General features: G+C 42.7%; 2 protein-coding genes across 10 annotated transcripts in view; one reads left to right on the top strand and one right to left on the bottom strand.

Annotated features, from left to right (window-relative positions):
* The window catches only part of LOC137327008 (lebercilin-like protein), a 50696-nt gene extending 49617 nt beyond the window's left edge, over positions 1-1079 (bottom strand). For all 5 annotated transcript variants that reach the window (XM_067992388.1, XM_067992384.1, XM_067992385.1 and 2 more), the window contains exon 1: positions 953-1079. The gene's annotated coding sequence lies outside the window, so the exon portion shown is untranslated. The remainder of the gene's footprint in view (positions 1-952) is intronic.
* Positions 1080-5464: 4385 nt separating this feature from the next.
* The window catches only part of sh3bgr (SH3 domain binding glutamate-rich protein), a 59300-nt gene continuing 46010 nt past the window's right edge, over positions 5465-18754 (top strand). For 3 of the 5 annotated variants that reach the window (XM_067993289.1, XM_067993288.1, XM_067993287.1), the window contains exon 1: positions 5468-5642. In XM_067993289.1, coding sequence (XP_067849390.1) covers positions 5598-5642 — 45 coding nt within the window. In that variant the 5' untranslated portion in view covers positions 5468-5597. Of the gene's footprint in view, positions 5643-18754 lie in introns of all 5 variants that reach the window. The other 2 variants (XM_067993285.1, XM_067993286.1) reach the window with 2 other exon arrangements.

Below are 18754 nucleotides of genomic sequence, written 5' to 3'. Positions count from 1 at the left end.
CGATTAGTCCCACACCCCTGCTCTTTCCCCATAGCCCTGCAAATGTTTCCCTTTCAAAAGTTACTATTGAATCTACTTCCACCACCCTTTTGGGCAGTGCATTCCAGATCATAACAATTTGCTTCTTTAAAAAAATTCTCCTCAGCTGCCCTCTGGTTCTTTTGCCAATTATCTTAAATCGTGTCCTCTGGTTACCAACACTCCTACCAGTATAAATTTTCACATATGCAACAGTATGACATCGAGAGAAATGTTCTGGACTCATAATTAACTGGTAAATTCATATATTAAAGGTTAAGTGCCACATTTGATAGATATCCTTTTTAAAAATTAAACCGCTAAGATGAATCATTACTAGTATTAAATATGCTGCCAGTCTCTTTTTTTTTGGGGGGGGGGAGGGGGTTGTGCAACTTTCTGTTGATTGTTTTTGTTTGAATACTGATGTCATCAGAAAAATGCCAGATAGTGGAATGGACATCGGTAGATGTATAACCCACCATCCGACCACTATAACCCATCATTTTCAACATTTATTTCACTCCCTTACATTGCTAGACAGTAAAATTCCTCCCTATCAATTTCTCAATTATACCATCAGCACTCACCATTCAAACAAAAACACTGGAAATAATAATCTACAGAAGTAACATTCATGATGATTCTTTTTGACGTTTGATGTTTCTTATTTTTAAAATAAAGGTTTTTTTGAAGATAAGATTCCCTCTTTAAAGGATGACAGTGTGTCAGGATAAGATTTACAACAAACAACTTTCAGAAAATGTCCCTTCCAGTAACCCGTTTACAAAGCAATACACACAAAAACCTCAGGACAATCTCGCAGGATGTACTTTAGGTGGGGATGGTCCTCTGAGGAAAACTGATAGAATCCATCTCGTTGCTTTAAGTCGATAGGATCTATTCATAGGAATCTTTCATAAACATGACTTACCGATTTACTGTAAGAAGGACGCTGCTGAAAGAAACACGAACGATACGCAGCATTTCCCTGTGAGCCGGGATCGATGGACGGGTTCCATTCACATGTCAAACCCCCGCGTAACAATCGTTCGCGTGAATCGAATGGGTGCAGTATCAAATATTTGGGTCCATCACCCTGGAAACGGACGAAGCGGCGCTCAATGCACACGCGCCCTGCGTGGCCACCTGGGAATTGTAGTTACTTTCCTCTTCAGTTTTTCTTTGCATACAGAAGGGCCAAAAAGAGAGTTAGCGCAATCCTATATAAAACATGGGGATTGGCCTTTACTGTTCAAATCGAGATGGCGTAAACGTCGTTTCTACTGTTAAACCCAAAATGAATAAGTCTGGGTCCAAAACAACCTGTTCTCCAGCGCATCTTCACTTTCCAATCTCAACAACTTGCATTTATATAAAGCCTTTAACGTAGTAAAACGTCCCAAGGCGCTTCACAGGAGCGATTATCAAGCAAAATTTCACACGGAGCTACATAAAGAGGTATTAGGACGGATGACCAAAAGCTTGGTCAAAGAGGTAGGTTTAAAAGAGCGTCTTAAAGGAGGATAGAGAGGTAGAGAGGTTTAGGGAGGGAATACCAAAGCTTAGGTCATAGGCAGCTGAAGGCACCACCGCCAATGGTGGAGTGATTAAAATTGGGGATGCGCAAGAGGCCAGAATTGGAGGAGCGCAGAGATCTTGGAGGGTTGTAGGACTGGAGGAGGTTACAGAAATAAGGAGGGGCAAGATGGAGAGATTTGAAAACAAGGATGAGAATTTTAAAATTGAGGCATTCCTGGACCGGGAGCCAATGTAGGTCAGCGAGCACATGGGTGATGGGAGAACGGGACTTGGTACGAGTTAGGATACGGGCAGCAGAATTTTGGATGAGCTCAAGTTTATGGAGGGTAGAAGATGGGATGCCAGCCAGGAGACCATTGGAATAGTCCAGTCTCTGGAGGTAAACAAAGCCTCACACTTCCCTAGCTCTGCAGTCTTTTCTACTCCTGTGTCCCAGCGCTTACACCTGATGCTCTTCAGATTCTGGTCTAGTAATATGACTCTCCTTCCTTCCGTTCTACTGTCGGTGGTAGACCAATCAACAACCATTCCCCTATGCTCTGGAAAGCACGTCCAAAACCCCTCTGCCTTGCTACTTGTCTCCCCAGTTTCAGAAGGCTCCTCAAAACTTAAGTCTGTCCATGCTTTCAGCCATTCCTAGCTGCTGCTTAGGCCCAAATCAACCTTGGAATGGGGCTGCTCGCTGACGATTCTACAGTGCTTAGCTCCATCTGCAGCTCCTCTGATGATGAAGCAGCCTATGCCAGCCTACAGCAGGACCTGGGCAACATCCAAATTTAGGCTGACAAGTGGCAAATAACAATGGCATCGCATAAGTGCCAGGCAATGACCATCCAACAAGACAAGGCTTAACAACATTCCTCTGATTTTCAACAGTACAAAATCTCTGAGTTCTCCACAATCAACATCTGAGGGGGGAGGGGGAGGTCAACATTGACCATCAGCTTCACTGAACTAACCATATGAACAATGGGGTTACAAGAGGAGAGCAGAGGCTGGGTACTCTGTGATGGGTGGCTTATCTCCTCACTTCCGAAGTGTCTCTCCACCATATATAATGCTCAAGTCAATTCTGTGATTGAATACTCACCACTCACCTGATGTGTTGGAGCCACAACATGCAATAATTTTGTCACCACTCAAGACAAAGCAGTCTGCTTGATTGACGCCCCTGCTATTGACATCAATATGCAACCCCACTACCACTGATGCACTGTGTCTGCTGTATCTGATATCAACAGGATGCACTGCTGCAACTCACCAAATTTACTTCAACAGCACTTCTCAGGTCCACAACCTCTACGACCAAGAAGGACGCAAGCAGCAATGTCATGGGAACAACTTCCCCTCCAAATCACATACCATCCTGACTTGGACATATACCAACATTCCTTCATTGTCACTGGGTCACTATCCTAGAATTCCTTGCATAACACCATCATGGAAATACTTTTACTACAAGAAATGCAGTGGTTCAAGGAGAAGGTCCACCTTCACCTTCTCAGGGAAACTAGGGATTGACAATAAAGACAGCCTTGCCAGCATCGCCCACATCTCCAGAAAACAGAAAAAAAGTCAGCTGCAGGCTCAATTTCTCCAACAATGTCCTTGACAGCCTCCTCTGCATAAATTCCAACTCATGCAGAACTCCACTGCACACATTTTATCCTGGGTTAAGTGAGCAAAACTTTCAGACTTTATGGCCCTGCACTTGAGCATTCTGTTGGCAACTGTTTGCTTTTAGAACAGAAATACGCTTTTCAAACTGCTGTTGGTGTTGCTTGCTCCAAAACCCATTGATCTGAAGCTGCTTGAACTTGTGTTACAATGTATCACACCTCAGCTCTTCTGCACAAGCATGAAATTTCAGCACGTGAGCACAAGGGCCCTTATCAAAGTCACAAATGACATCCTATGTGACTGTGACGATGCTGGACAATCCCTCCTCATCCTTCTCAATCTATCTGCAACTTTTGACCACACAGCTGACCACACCATCCTCCTCCAATGCCTCTCCTCCATTGTCCAGCTGGGTCTGCCCTCACCTGGTTCCATTCCTATCTATCCAATCATAGCCAGAGGTTCTCCAGCAATGGCTTCTCTTCCCGCTCCAGCACCGTTACCTCTTAAGTCCCCCAAGGATCTATCCATGGCCCCCTCCTATTTCTCATCTACATGCAGCCTCTTGGTGAAATCATCCAAAAAAACAATGTCAGATTCGACATGTACGCTGACGACACCCAGCTCTTCCTCACCACCACCTCTCTCGACCCCTCCACTGTCTCTGATTTGTCACTCTGCTTGTCTGACATCCAGTATTGGATGGGCAGAAATTTCTTCCAGTTATATGTTGGGAAAACCGAAGCTATTGTGTTTGGTCCCCGCCACAAACTCCGTTCCCTAGCCACCAATTCCACCCCCTTCCCTGGCCAATGTCTGAGTGTTCACAACCTCAGCATCCTATTTGACCCTGAGCTGAACTTCCACCCCATATCCTCTCCATCACTAAGATCGTCTACTTCCACCTACATAATATCGCCCATCTCCTCCCTTGCCTCAGCTCATCTGCTGCTGAAAACCTCTTCCATGCCTTTGTTACCTCCAGCCTCAATAATCCAATGCTCTCCTGGCCGGCATCCCACCTTCCACCCTTCTTAAACTTCATCTCATCCAAAACTCTGCTGCCTGTATCCTAACTTGCACCCATCACCTCACGCTGATCAACATTAGCTCCCAGTCTGGCAAGGTATTAATTTTAAAATTCTCATTCTCAAGGTATTAATTTTAAAGTTCATCGCTCCCTATCTCTGTAACTTCCTCCAGCCCTATAACCCTCCGAAATCTCTGCGCTCCTCCAATTCTGGCCTCTTGCACATCCCTGATTTTAAATGCTCCACCATTGGTGAACGTGCCTTCAGCTGCCTGGGCCCTAAGCTCTGCAATTCCCTCGCTAAACCTTTCTGCACCTCTATCTCTCTCTCCTCTTGTAAGTCGCTCCTTAAAACCTACCTCTTTGACCAAGCTTTTGGTCACCTGTCCTAATAACTCTTTATGTGGCTCGGCTCCTTATATGTCTGATAACACTCCTGTGAAGCGCCTTGGGGTGTTTTTACTACATTATAGGTGCTATATAAATGCAAATTGTAGTTGTTGCATAGGCACATATGCCCTCTTCAATTTTAGTTTGTTTCTAACTTCTTTATTTATCCACAGCATCCTACATTTTGAAGTAGTCTCCATATTTTTAATTGTATATATATATATTCTGCACCTTTGCAATCTCCATTTTAAAAATATTGTTGATCTCTAGTCCTGTGTGGCATTTACTCTTTTCACCTCACTTGACCTCAGCTAGCTCACAGCTTAGCTAGATAACTGGCTAACCAACTCACCTGCTGTAAATGCCCAGTACTTTTTGTTCATAGTTTAGATATCCAGCACTGACGATTTTAATTTTTATCTTGACATGTCTCTCTGATCGTTTCCACATAAAGCACATTTACAAAGTGAAAAGGAAATGACTATTGCTATTTTTTTTATTGAGTAGAGTAGATGCATCTTTAAGTTTGAAAAAAAAACCTGTATTTTAATGTTTACCATTCAGAGACAAAAATGCGGGCATTTAAGATTATTAAAATTAATGTTTAACTTCTCTAAACTTGTAGTAACTACGCCGCAGCAGCTGCTGTCCTACAATCTCATTGGTTGGTCCCGTTCACTTGCCATATAGGGAGGATACGTGAGCCGCGCTGCACAAACGCTGGTGGGTAAATGATTGACGGTTCGAGTGGCCACACATTCGCCTGTTCTCCTCTGGGGCGTCCCCACGGAAATCCCTCTCAACGAATCAACGCGCTCCGAGGGGGCGGGTCTTGGGTCTCCGAGTTGGACTCGGTGGTTTTGCGCAGCTGTACTGCCTTCTCGTGCGCTGTGTTCCCGTGCATGGGTGGGAGGTTACAAGGTTGGCTTCTTTGCAGCTATTTTTGTTTCTTCTCTTTCTGTTTTTATTTCTTTTGCAATTATCATTGAGAGAAGCCATGGTTATCAAGGTCTTTATTGCAACCCAGTCTGGTTCCACTGCGGTAAGTGAGGGTATTTATTTTTTTCTCTTTCCTTCTTCATTTACTGTGGAGCAGCGTTTCTTTTTTTATCCAGCACAGCTGATAACACATACCAGATCTGCAGCAGCAATCAGTCAAACACACACACATATACATAGTGCACACAGTGGCCACAGAATCTTCCAGAATTATAGCTTACATTTTTACTTTTTAATATTTTTTACAAAGTTAGAACGATTCTGCATTAAATTATAATATCATTATATGTTTACATTCTACTTTTTAGAATGTATTTCAGTTTAACATACTCTATAGCAATGCGAGCCCTTCTCTGTATGAGATCTGTATTTAAAATACAGTCGAATACAAGTTTTGCGCTCCCACAATGGTTCTGCTAGTTAAGACAATAAGTAGCTGTGCTGTACAGAACTGGAAGGTATCGAGTTCAATCCCCGATCTATGCTGAGTCAGTTGAGTACAGCAAGGTTGCCTGTGCGGGTGCTACAATGGCCTTCAGCATTCCAGGGTTAGGGAAGGGAAAAACTTCAAGGGTTCCTGGTCTTGATTGCTATCCAATGATCCTTGTTGGTAGTGTATCTGTACAGACATGGAGGACGATTAGGATTAGTTGATGGTGGGTGGCCTGCCCTGGCTTAGGCAGGGGAAAACAGCCAGGGTTCCTGTATCTGATAACTCTCGCTGAAAATAAGTATGTGTCTAAAAAATCGACGAGGACAGAATGAGGCTTGGCAGTGATGCCACCTCAGTGAAAATTGCCAGGCCAATTTACCTAACTGCATACATAATAAATAGCAAGGTCCCAGATAGGGACCAACACCAATAGAGCTGTATCCCAGCAAGGAGTTAATGGTTTCAGAAGCAGAGGGGAGAAATTTGGTTGATAGAGAAGGCAAAACAGTTATGAATTTTTCAGGTTAAAATTCTGTTTCATCTTTAAAATATATTTTTATTAAGCTTTGTCAGTTAGCAGAATAAAGAGCAAAGCCTGTAAGTAAAGGGCATGGGATCAAACACTTAAAAAAAAAATTGATGTTGCTTCTTGGGTTCAGTTCCAGAAACCTTGTAAAGTGCTGCTAAATTGGCAAATGGGATTTGTACTTTCGAAAAGTTTTAACTATAAAATTGAACAGAAGGTGTTCCTCTCCCTGACTCCACCCATCTAAGAACACACAACCTCATCTGGGTATTCCAGGTCTTTTGGGGGGTATGGGGTGTAAAGGGAGGGAGAGAGAGAGAGAGGGAGGGAGGGAGGGAGGGATGATTTCTTTTGTTTTCTAGTGCTGTTGATGTCATCCAGTTTTCATATTCAGCAAAAGTTTTGTTTTCTGCTGCCCACCCTGTTTGATTTTGTACAAAATTCTAATCTATTTCTTGAAAGTACTAATGGTGCAGTACTAAGTCACATAGACCGAAAGGTTAGTTAGGTGATCTCAGCAGGCACTACAATAACCATCGTGCACCTGAGCTGTGGAGGAGAAATATCAGTCAGGGTTTGCACTACTGACTGGTTTCCAGTGACCCCTGCTGAAAAGTGTGCATAGGTAGATGTTGCATTTATGTCATTTGTGCACTCGCACCCCACCTCCGTTCACCATGGTCTCTGAATGATGAAAGCCAGAACTTAAAGGACAAGAGGTCAGCAGGATAATTAAACTAACTGCAATCCTGATACTGATCAAAACTAAGAAAAAAAAAATCACAATACCTTCACAACAGATCATACTAGGCAGATTTTTTTTAATGAAATTTATCCTGATGTCCTTTTTAGAAATCTGAGAATAATGTCTCTGCCTGCACAACTCCTCCAATGACCCCTTTGGCCATCTACAAGGAATTGTGGCTTACCAACCAGTATAGTACTAGAACAGAGTAGGGAATCCAATCTGCAATCTTCACATTCTCTGTTGCTACAATTTGAGCACTAAGAAATTATTAACTTAAAAGATGCATTGCTTCCTGCCTGTATACTAGGAAATTGATTTTATAATTGTGATTTTACAATTTCAAATTTAGTTTTCACATGAATCTTGGGGAGGGAGCAGGAAGGGTAAAGTGCTCTTATATTTTGCGCCCCAGCTGCCAAGCACACTTAAAATCTAGGTGATGCTCGCATGAAAATTAGAAGACCCAGTTGCTGCTTACTGACTTATATATCCTTTTCATGTTTTTTACCAATTGATGTGGTATATTTGTTAATATTGTGATGTTTTGCTAATTGCAACACCATTGCTACCAATAAGCACAGTACCATTCTCTGCCCCTCCTCCCTGTCCCCACTCCCCTCCCCTCCCCCCCCCCCCCCCCCCCCCCCCAAAAAAAAAATACAAAGCCTGCTGTAATTCTATGACTTTTTGAGGAGCTTCAATCCTGTATAAATGCCAGGTCTTTCTGGATGGATGATCTAAAATGGACTAAATAGCCTACCTCTGTATCTATTTTGTGAACTATTGTTGCTAAGGCTTGACTACTACAGAGTGATGGGGTCTGCTTGCATATTTAAAAGTACGTCCTCTGGCTTTCTAATATGTGTTATTTTTCACTCTTGATACATATTTTCTCTTGGATAAATATATCCACTGATTGCTGCGGTTCAAGAAGGCGGCTCACCACCATCTTCTCAAGGGCAATTAGCGATGGCAATAAATGCTGGCCTTGCTAGTGATGCCCATATTCAAAAAAATGAATTAAAAAAAAAACTGTTTTGGAGGGGAAGAGAAAGACAATAACCAAACTATAAAGTCTGTTAATTTTTCTTGGTTGTTTTTCAGTAGCTTTTCGGTTCCGACTGTAGTCAATTTGGTAGATTGTAAACTTATGATTTGGTATCCAGAGACACCAGACAAAAGTCAAGTTGTTTCAAAATTCAGTTATGATGAGGCTATAAAAATGTTTCTCTCATATTTCCCCCAATGGGTTAGTGGTTAAAAGTAGCTCATGTCCTAGCACTATGTCATACAGACCAGAATGTCCCAGACTTGATTCAGTGCTAAATTAGCTGACTGCAGGGGCAGGAGTTTGTTGTGCTAAAATTGATCTCAGCACCATGGGCCAGAGTGGAAAAATAATCAGCCAAGAGTTCACCTGATTCCTGTTCAGTAGCCTGTGCTGGAAAGTGCTCACGTGTATGGAGAGTGAAAGCGGGATCGGATTTAGCTGTGCAAGTCTGGCATATGGATATCTTAGCTGTTGTCAATGTTGCTGTAGTATTGGTTAACGAGTGGTGTAATTGAAATGGGACTTGAGGGTTTATTGAATAAGAATCTCAAGCAGTGAGCCAGAGTCAGAGGATGCACGTTTGAAATAGATCACTTGAGTAAAAGGGTCAGGGCTGTTGCGGGATTTGTAAACAAGGACACAAGAAACTTGAAATCCATATGTTAGGGAACGGGGAATTAGTGCGTGATCTGAATTTGGGTTGCAGAGTTTTGGATCAATTGAACTTTAAAGAATAGAGAAAGAGAGGCCACATTCAAGAAGTCAATCTTTAAGTGATGAAGGCACAGATTGAGGTTTCAATGGCAGAGGAAGGAATGTAAATAGGCATTGTTGCTGAAGTAAAAAAGTGCTGTCTTAGAAACTAAAAGATATAGGGTATAAAAGTTAGCTCAGGAGATTAAACTGGATGATGACATTGTGGACCATCTGATCCAGCCTGAGTAAGCAGCTGAAAAAGTTGATAGAGGTGCCAGAGGATCCCAGGTGCTGGCAGAAACCAAAAAGGGTGGCTTCATTTTTGCCAACACTGAGCTGCAAGAAATTGTGACTCACAAGTCAGATAAAACAAGACAGCCTTGGAGTCAATGATAAAGGCAAGGAAGCTAGTTGAGTGCCGTTAGCGAACATGTGAAAGCTGACCCTGTGTTTTCAGATAATGTTACCAAGTGGTTATATATAGACAATAAATAGGAGGGGACGCACGGGTGGTTGTTCATGCATGGGAGACAAAACCATTTGGGATGAACGGACTTCACTATGAAACAAAGGAATCAAAGCGTAGTGCAGTATCATGGAGGTGAACCATAGAGGAGCACTGGAGAAAAAATGAGTGGTTGATATATCTGTCGCTTGTTGGAAGCGTTCATATTTGTCCAGAGTCTGTCCAGTGCTGGAACCCATAAATCTAAGTGTTCCAGTGCTGCATTGTTGGAGCTATTGGCCCAGAATTTGCTGGAGCGGGGCATCACGTGGTGTGCCCTGTGTAGACTTTTTCCCCTCACCCTTCACGAAAAAGTTTTGCGCAGCTAATTGCTGAAAGTGCGAGCTGATAACAGGACACGTGGGACCTTGGTGAATGACTGGACCATTGTGATTTAAGGGCTGAGACATGACGGAGAAGGAAATAGGGTGAATTAGAGTCAAATGAGATAAGTAGAGAGGGAAAGAAAGACTAGATTAAGGGAGAGTGAAAAGAAACAGAAAGAAAAAAAAAATTAAAATTAAATAAATCTCTAACAACAATTTACTACCTGCAGGAATGAGACACCAGAGTTTCAATTGTTCCCTTTCTGGGCTGGAGAGGTAGAGTGGCATTGTAGAAACATTAATCTCGTCATTAAAAAGGTACTTAGTGTTAAGTACCAGCCCTAACTTTCTGCGGTGAGTTTAATTGGCAATTAATGTGCAAATGCAACAATTTCTTGAAACTCAAGGGGAAGTTGAGGGTGAGCTGCCATTTTCACAAGGCTAACGGAGAGCGGAGCAAATCGTCCAACAACTTGTGGTGATTCGCAATTCAGGGGGCATCTCTTCCTTGCCACAAGTTCCTGTACGATTTACACATTAATGACGGTGTCCGCATTAAACTTGCTGTTACAGCAGCAGATTCTGGCCCATTGTCTTTTGGATGAACTAGATGTAGATGTTAAAAAGCAGTAATAAGAAAATGGTATTTTGGAGTGATAAGATCAAATGGGCCACCTTCATTCTAACCTATATTGCGAAAGCTTAGTGGTAGTGATGGTTATGAAAGAGGAGGGACCGTGCAAGAGGAAAGAAAGAGGTTAACAATGGAAATCTTGGTGCTAGCGCAGTGTGGGAATAGTGTAACAGAGATCCAGTTCAATTCTGAGCTGACCTTTACACCCCATATCTATTAGTTTCTAAAGCAACAGTTCTCATTTACTTTCCTACCTCTCTTCCTCTGCTCTAGAATCCCCAATCTGTGCCTTCATTGATTAAAGATTGACTTCTTGAATGTCCTTCTAACCAGCCTCCCTCCTTCCATTCTTTGCAAACTTCAGTTAATCCCAATCTCTGCAACCCGAGTTCAGATCGTGCACTCTCGTTATCGCTATCCATGCTAAGCCTCACTAATTCCCTGTTTCCTAACATATTGATTTCAAGTTGCTTGTCCTGGTTTACAAATCCCGCCACAGTCTTGCCCCCTTCAAGTGATTAATGTCTCAGCATAGTTTAATTTACATGATCCTGATTCAGTTGTATCTTGCATATTTCTCTCCTATCTCCCCTCATGCCCTCTCCGAACTCATCTTGACCATGAGACCCACCCCCTGCTCCCTTGACCCTATTCCCATTAAACTGCTGACCACCCAACTTCCCTTCTTGGCCCCCATGTTAGCTGATATTGTGAACGGTTCCCTCTCGGGTACTGTCCCGCTCTCCTTTAAATCTGCCTTCATCACCCCCCTCAAAAAAAAACACCTTTGATCCCTCTGCCCTTGTAAACTACTGCCCCTTTCCAGCCACCCTTTCCTCTCCAAAGACCTTGAACGTGTTGTCACCTCCCAAATCCGTGCCGATCTTTCCTGCAACTCCATGTTTGAATCCCTCCAATCTGCTCCTGCCACAGTACTGAAACAGTCCTTATCAAAGGCACAAATTACATCCTATGTGACTGTGACCATGGCAGACTATCCCTCCTCATCCTTCTCGATCTGTCTGCAGCCTTTGACATGGTTGACAACACCATCCTCCTCCAACGCCTCTCCGTCGTCCAGCTGGGTGGGACTGTGTTTGCCTGGTTCCAGTCTCATCTATCCAGTCGTAGCCAGAGAATCCCCTGCAAAGGCTTCTCTTCCCGCTCCTGCACCGTTACCTCTGGAGTCCCCCAAGGATCTATCCTTGGCCCTTTCCTATTTCTCATCTAAATGCTGCCCCTTGGCGACATTATCTGAAAACACGATGTAAGGTTCCACATGTACACTGACAACATCCAGCTCTACCTCACCACGACCTCCCTCGACCCCTCCATTGTGTCTCATTTGTCTCACTACTTGTCCGACATCCAGTACTGGATGAGCAAAAATTTCCTCCAACTAAATATTGGGAAGACTGAAGCCATTGTCTTCGGTCCCTGCCACAAACTCTGTTCCCTAGCCACTGACTCCATCCCTCTCCCTGGCCACTATCTGAGGCTGAACCAGACTGTTCCCAATCTTGACGTCCTATTTGACCTTGAGATGGGCTTCTAACCACATACCCACTCCATCACCAAGACTGCCTACTTCCACCTCCCTAATATCGCCTATCTCTGCCCCTGCCTCAGCTAATCTGCTGAAACCCTCATCCATGCATTTGTTACGTCTAGGCTTGGCTGTTCTAATGGTTTCCTGGCCAGCCTCCCATCTTCCACCTTCCATAAACTTGAGCTCATCCAAAACTCTGCTGCCCATAACCTAACTTGCGTCAAGTCCCGTTCACCAATCACATCTGTGCTCGTTGACCCACATTGGCTCCTGGTCCAGGAACAACTCAATTTTAAAATTCTCATCCTTGTTTTCAAATCCCTCCATGCCCTCACCCCTCCCTATCTCTGTAACCTCCTCCAGCCCTACAACCCTCTGAGATCTTTTGTGCTCTTCCAATTCTTGTCTCTCGCGCATCCCTGATTTTAATCGCTTCACCACTGGGGACTGTGCCTTCGGCTGCCTGGACCCTAAGCTCTGGAATTCCCTCCCTAGACGTCTACCCCTCTTTAAGATGCTCCTTAAAACCTAGCTCTTTGACCAAGCTTTTGGCCACCTGTCCTAATATCTCTATGGCTTGGTGTCAAATTTTGTTTGATATTCGTTCCTGTGAAGTGCCTTGTTAAAGGTGCTATATAAGTGCAAATTGTCATTGTTGTATAATATTGGAAGGTTATTAGCTTCCAAATAAAGAGAACTCAATGCTGTTCACAACACTGCGTTTATTAAAACTGAGAAGATATCAGGAAAGGCTTGGATCTTTTCTCTAGAAAAGAGACTGCTGAGGGGCAACTTGATCAAGGTCTTTAAGATAATAGGCTTTGATAGGGTAGACATAGAGAAAATGTTTCGACTTGTGGGGTATGTCCAAAACTAAACTATGTAAAATAGATGCTAATTAATCCAATAGGGAATTCAGGAGAAGTTTCTTCACCCAAAGAGTGGCAAGAATGTGGAATGCGCTACCATAAGAAGTAGTTGAGACAAATAGCATAGATGCATTTAAGGGGAAGCTAGATAAGCATGAGGGAGAAAGGAATAGAAGGGTATCCTGATTAGGGTTAGATGAAGTAGGAAGGGAGGAGGCTTGTGTGGAGCATAAACACCGACTTTGAACAGTTGGGCTGAATGGCCTGTTTCTGTGTTGTAGTTTCGATGCAACTCGATGTAATTCCCAGAGCTGCTTAAGACATGCCTAAAGAATCAGTAGTTTGGCCTAGTTAACTACCTGGGTAAACTGCCATCCACACTAACATTTTCCCTATGTTTATTGAGTTAACAATTTGGCTAAAATAGAAGGGAGCTCTCTATTTTAACCCAAAAAAGTGTTTTTCTGTTTAATGTTAACCCTTTTCTGTTAGAGGTGCAGAGTTTTAAATGGGATCCTGCTGAAATAGTCCTGTCTGCATTTTCATTGCTGACCGTGGAGAATTAAATTTACAGCCTTAAAAACAAATGTCACCAATGAAGGTGAACCTGTGATTGGCTGTGCAGCAAAGTTCTTTGATTATTTTTACCATTACACAGCTGAAGTACTACTACTGTAACTTCTGTGCCCCATGCGCATTTTATCTTAGAAAATTGGCACTTCTGTTTTAAATGAGATGAAGCAGGGGGAGATTTTTTTTTTTAAAAACCTGTATACGTTGAATAATGGTGTGAACTAGATGGACTGAATGGCCATTTCTCAGATCTCAATTGTATCAACTTGCCTTATTGGTAGCACTCTTGCTTTTGAGTTGAAAGGTTGTGGGGTCAAGCCCTAGGACTTGAACACATAATCTAGGCTAACGCACCAGTGGAATATTGAGGAAATGTTACACTATTGGAGGTGGCATCCTTTTGGGCGAGGTGTTAATTATGGTCAGATTTGCTTGTTCTGGTGATTTAGTTAGATTCTATGGTACTGTGAAGATGATCAGGATGTTCTAGCTAATACCACCAAAAAAAACCTCGTAATTTATTTCATTGAACAAAATTTTTGCCACTTTTGCCTACATAATGGTCACTGCACTTCAGAGTAATTCATTGTCATGGAGCACTTTGATACCAGAACTGAGAGGCTAGATATATTAGGAAAGGCTGAACAGGCTGGAGCTCTTTTTTTTCTAGAAAGAGAAGACTGAGGGATGACCTGATAGAGGCCTTTGAGATAGTGAAAGGGTTTGAAAATGTTTCCACTTGTGGAGGAGTCCACAACTAGAGGTCATAAATATAAAATAATTGCTAATAAATCCAATTGGGAATTCAGGAGAAACTTCTTGACCCACAGAGTGATAAGAATGTGGAACGTGCTACCACAAGGAGTAGTTGAGGCAAATAGCATAGATTCATTTAAGGGGAAGCTTGATAAGCATGAGGGAGAAAGAAATAGAAGGGTGTGCTGATAGGGTTATTTGAAGTAGGGAGGGAGGAGGCTCGTGTGGAGCATAAATGCCAGCATAGACCAATTGGGCTGAACAGCCTTGTTTCTGTCCTCCAGTTTGAGTGATATGATAAGGTGCTATATAAATGTAAGTCCTCCTTGTTCGTGAAAAATGTTGTGAATCTGTTTGAGATTCATTTAATTTTTGTGCTAAAATCAAGCTTCTTGATTTTTTTAATTTAAAATTCTTGTGCTGCCCTACAGAGTGGCGATTTTCATATATTCACATTAGAGTAACATTTATGCTGCCAGTCCAGTGCGAGACAATAGAATCTAGCATGTCTAAGGAGACTAAAAACCAACAGCCAATGGGGAAGTGGGAGATTGATGTACTGCAGTCGCTTTCTAGAGACGGGTACAAAAAAGATGGTAAAATAAATGTGAAGGGAGCTCTTAAGTGCGAGGAGTCACAGCTGTTGCAATGAATAACAGAGCTTTTGTACAGTAAGGACAAATAATATAAACTGTCTTTTTTTACAATCTACCCCATCATCACTTGTTGCTCTAGTTAATATGGTGGAGCTAATGATGTTGGGAGAGCAGCTGTATTATACTCGCTACCAATCTAGTTGGGTTGGGGGAGAGGAAGACATTGCTTGAGCTTTCCTTGGCAGTTGCTACAATACCAGTTTAATTGACTAGAACCATATCATTTTTATGTTTGAAATTTAATAGCTTTGACTTTGTTTCTGAACAGCTTTGTTTGTACTGATTAATAGCAGGGGAATATGGCTTGACATTAGTTCCCAAGTCTGACTTTGTAAGAGTGCTGAAGCATTACTAAATTTATACTTCTAATATTAATTCACTTTCCCACAGACTCAATAGCTGTAGAGCGGTTTCTCCTCATATCCTCATCCACTCCGTGATAATTGGTGTGATCAGTACTCAATGCTTATATAGAAATATTACAGACGTTAATTATGTGCAACTGATTTACGAAAGGAGGAGGTAGAGACAAGTAGTGTGCAATACTTGAGGGAAAAAGTATCAGCAAAAACATTCCTTCTAAATAGAGAATCAATTGTTTTGCAGATCTTTTGCAACTCTAGAAAAACACGAAACACAGCAGCTGCTAATGGGTATAAATGTTGGCATTTTTCTTCTCCGCCCCAAGTTGCTATTGTAATCACGATGTTTCGACAAAGGCAGAAGAGCTTGTTCTACTATGTTGGTAACAAGTATGAGAATATTGCTTCAGTTCTTCTCACAAATTGTTATAATAGCAATTTAAGTGGGAGTTTTCATTTTTTCATATATATATATATATATATATATATATATAATGCAAATGTAGTTGCCATTCTAAGTTTGAGTGATGCTGTTGCTGGAAGTACACAACAGGTCTTTCTGCACCCAAAAAAAAGAGAAAAGACAAGCCAAATATGTTCTGACAATTCTACACCCAAAACCCCCCTTCATCTCTCATTCCCACTAACGCTTCGCTTTTTGACTTCCTACACGATTCCAACCAAGCTCAATGTACACTTCAGGAACAATAGCTCATCATTCTCTTGAGGACTTTGCAGTCCTTTGGTCTGAAGATTGACTCCTGCAACTTCAGACTTTTGGTATCCTTCATCTTCATGGAAGCAGGTGGTGCTGGGATGCATAGGGCGAAGTCCAGCCTCAACTGGGAGAAAAAGAAGCAAGTTGACTTTTTTTGTGTGGACCTTTTGTCCCAACATGTCATTTAAGGGACACAAAAGTATGCACACTTTGATGAACTCCTCTTCTCCCTAAAATACCTCTTCTAATAGTGCAAATTACATTCACAAACATGAGGTATGATAACTTTCAACTCCATCCCAATTGTAAATAACTTCTGGTTAGAATGTGGAACTTGCTACCACATGGAGTAGTTGAGGTGAATAGCATAGATGCCTTTAAGGGGAAGCTAGATAAGTACATGAGGGAGAAAGGAATAGAAGGATATGCAGATAGGGTTAAATGAAGTATGGTGGGAGGAGGCTTGTATGGAGCATAAACACTGGCACAGACCAGTTGGGCTGAATGGCCTGTTCCCGTGCTGTAAATTCTGTGTAATTGTCTTAGTCAAGTACACCAGCCTCACTATGTGGACTCCACCATGCCAGTGAGTTGAACCATTGCAGCAGCAGATGAAGAGGGCTAGCATTTTCCTGGATTTATGATCTGGCTCTGCATTTCTGGGGTTGGGTTATGAAGGTGCATAATGTTTTACCATTGCTATGTCGGTATTGATGCTGGTGAGAGCCAACTGTTTACACAATCAGGACCTGGCTTCAGCTCTGATTCAACCTCAATCTACTGATGTAGGCTAAGTGTCACGAAAGAGCTCCCTGCTTATTGGCAAGAGGAGCCATCTTTTCTCAAATAACACAAGTCAAAATGCCTAGGATTGCTGCCCACTGAGTAGGATGTTGTTGCTATCTCCTCTTCCTACCCCAAGTTAACACCATTCCCTTCCATTTGCTAAACCGATGCTGGTCTGTATAGGCATGATTGGCCTCATTGTCTAGTATGGAAACACAGGGCAAATGCATAGGACAGGCTCTCTTAATCCAACAGCAGAGTCCTAGACCTACATTTTTTAGGCCATCCCCACACCTCCACTACTTGCCTTTAAACAGCCACCCACCTCAAACAAACCATCGTTCGCAGCAAATTACCCAGCCTTCAGGAGAACAGCGTCCACGACACCACACAACCCTGCCACGGTAACCTCTGCAAGACATGCCAGATCATCGACACAGATACCACCATCACACGAGAGGACACCACCCACCAGGTGCACGGTTCATACTCCTGTGACTCGGCCAACGTTGTCTACCTCATACGTTGCAGGAAAGGATGCCCCAGAGCATGGTACATTGGCGAGACCATGCAGACGCTGCGACAACGGATGAACGGACACCGCGCAACAATCGCCAAACAGGAGGGTTCTCTCCCTGTCGGGGAACACTTCAGCAGTCATGGACATTCAGCCACCGACCTTCGGGTAAGCATACTCCAAGGCGGCCTTCGAGACACACGACAACGCAAAATCGTCGAGCAGAAATTGATAGCCAAGTTCCGCACCCATGAGGACGGCCTCAACCAGGATCTTGGGTTCATGACACACTACACGTAACCCCACCAGCGAACAAATGTTATCTGTTTTTAATATAACGGGTCATTGACTGTCTTCCTTATCTCTCTCTCTTTTTTTGTTTTTGGGGGTTTGTATATTTGGTGGCCTTTTTAGGTGACACCTTTCTGTCTGCTCACTGTGATTGCCTTGGCAACGGGCAGTAATCACCAGGCATTGTTCTGTGATTTTAAAATGCGAAGGATTCGAAAATGTTATTTCCACACTGTTCACCTGAGGAAGGAGGAAGCCTCCGAAAGCTTGTGGGATTAAAAATAAAATTGTTGGACTATAACTTGGTGTTGTAAAATTGTTTATAATTGTCAACCCCAGTCCATCACTGGCATCTCCACATCATACATTTTTTAGGGGTTTGCACTGCCATCTGTTCTTTAGAGGTCATGCTGTTTAAACTTAGAAGTGCAGCTGATTGTGGAAGAACCACCATTTGCAATTGACTGAACTCCTGTAATGTAAAAAAAACCTTGATTCATCTATCTTGACTGTAGGAAACTCATTCCTGCTCCATGCATTGAATTCCAATGGACCGATTCTCTCCCATTATATAGAATTTAGATAGAATCATAGAAAGTTAAATGTAAGGAATCTTACAACACCAGGTTATAGTCCAACAATTTTATTTTAAAATCACAAGCTTTCGGAGATTATCTCCTCCACCCCAGTCCATCACCAGCATCTCCACATCATAGAAAGTTAAGGCACAGAAGGAGACCATTCAGCCCATCCTGTCTATTCTGGCTGAAGACGAGATATCCAGCTTAATCCCACTTTCCAGCACTTGGTCCATAGCCCTGTAGGTTACGGCACTTCAAGTGCACATCCAAGTACTTTTTAAATGAGTTGAGGGTTTCTGCCTCTACTACTCTTTTCAGGAGTCCCAGACTCCCACCACCCTCTAGGTGAAAAAATTTCTCCTCAGCACCCCTCTAATCCTTCTACCAATTACTTTAAATCTATGTCCCCTGGTCACTGACCCCTCTGCTAAGGGAAATAGGTCCTCCTTATCCACTCTATCAAGTCCAATCATAATTTTATGTACCTCAATTAAATCTCTCCTCAGTCTCCTTTGTTCCAAAGAAAACAACCTCAGCCTATCTAATCTTTTCTCATAGCTAAAATTCTCCAGCCCTGG

This window comes from Heptranchias perlo, chromosome 11 (genome assembly GCF_035084215.1).
Source record: "Heptranchias perlo isolate sHepPer1 chromosome 11, sHepPer1.hap1, whole genome shotgun sequence".
NCBI classification, from domain to species: Eukaryota; Metazoa; Chordata; class Chondrichthyes; order Hexanchiformes; family Hexanchidae; genus Heptranchias; species Heptranchias perlo.
This window is presented reverse-complemented; position numbering and strand designations above follow the sequence as displayed.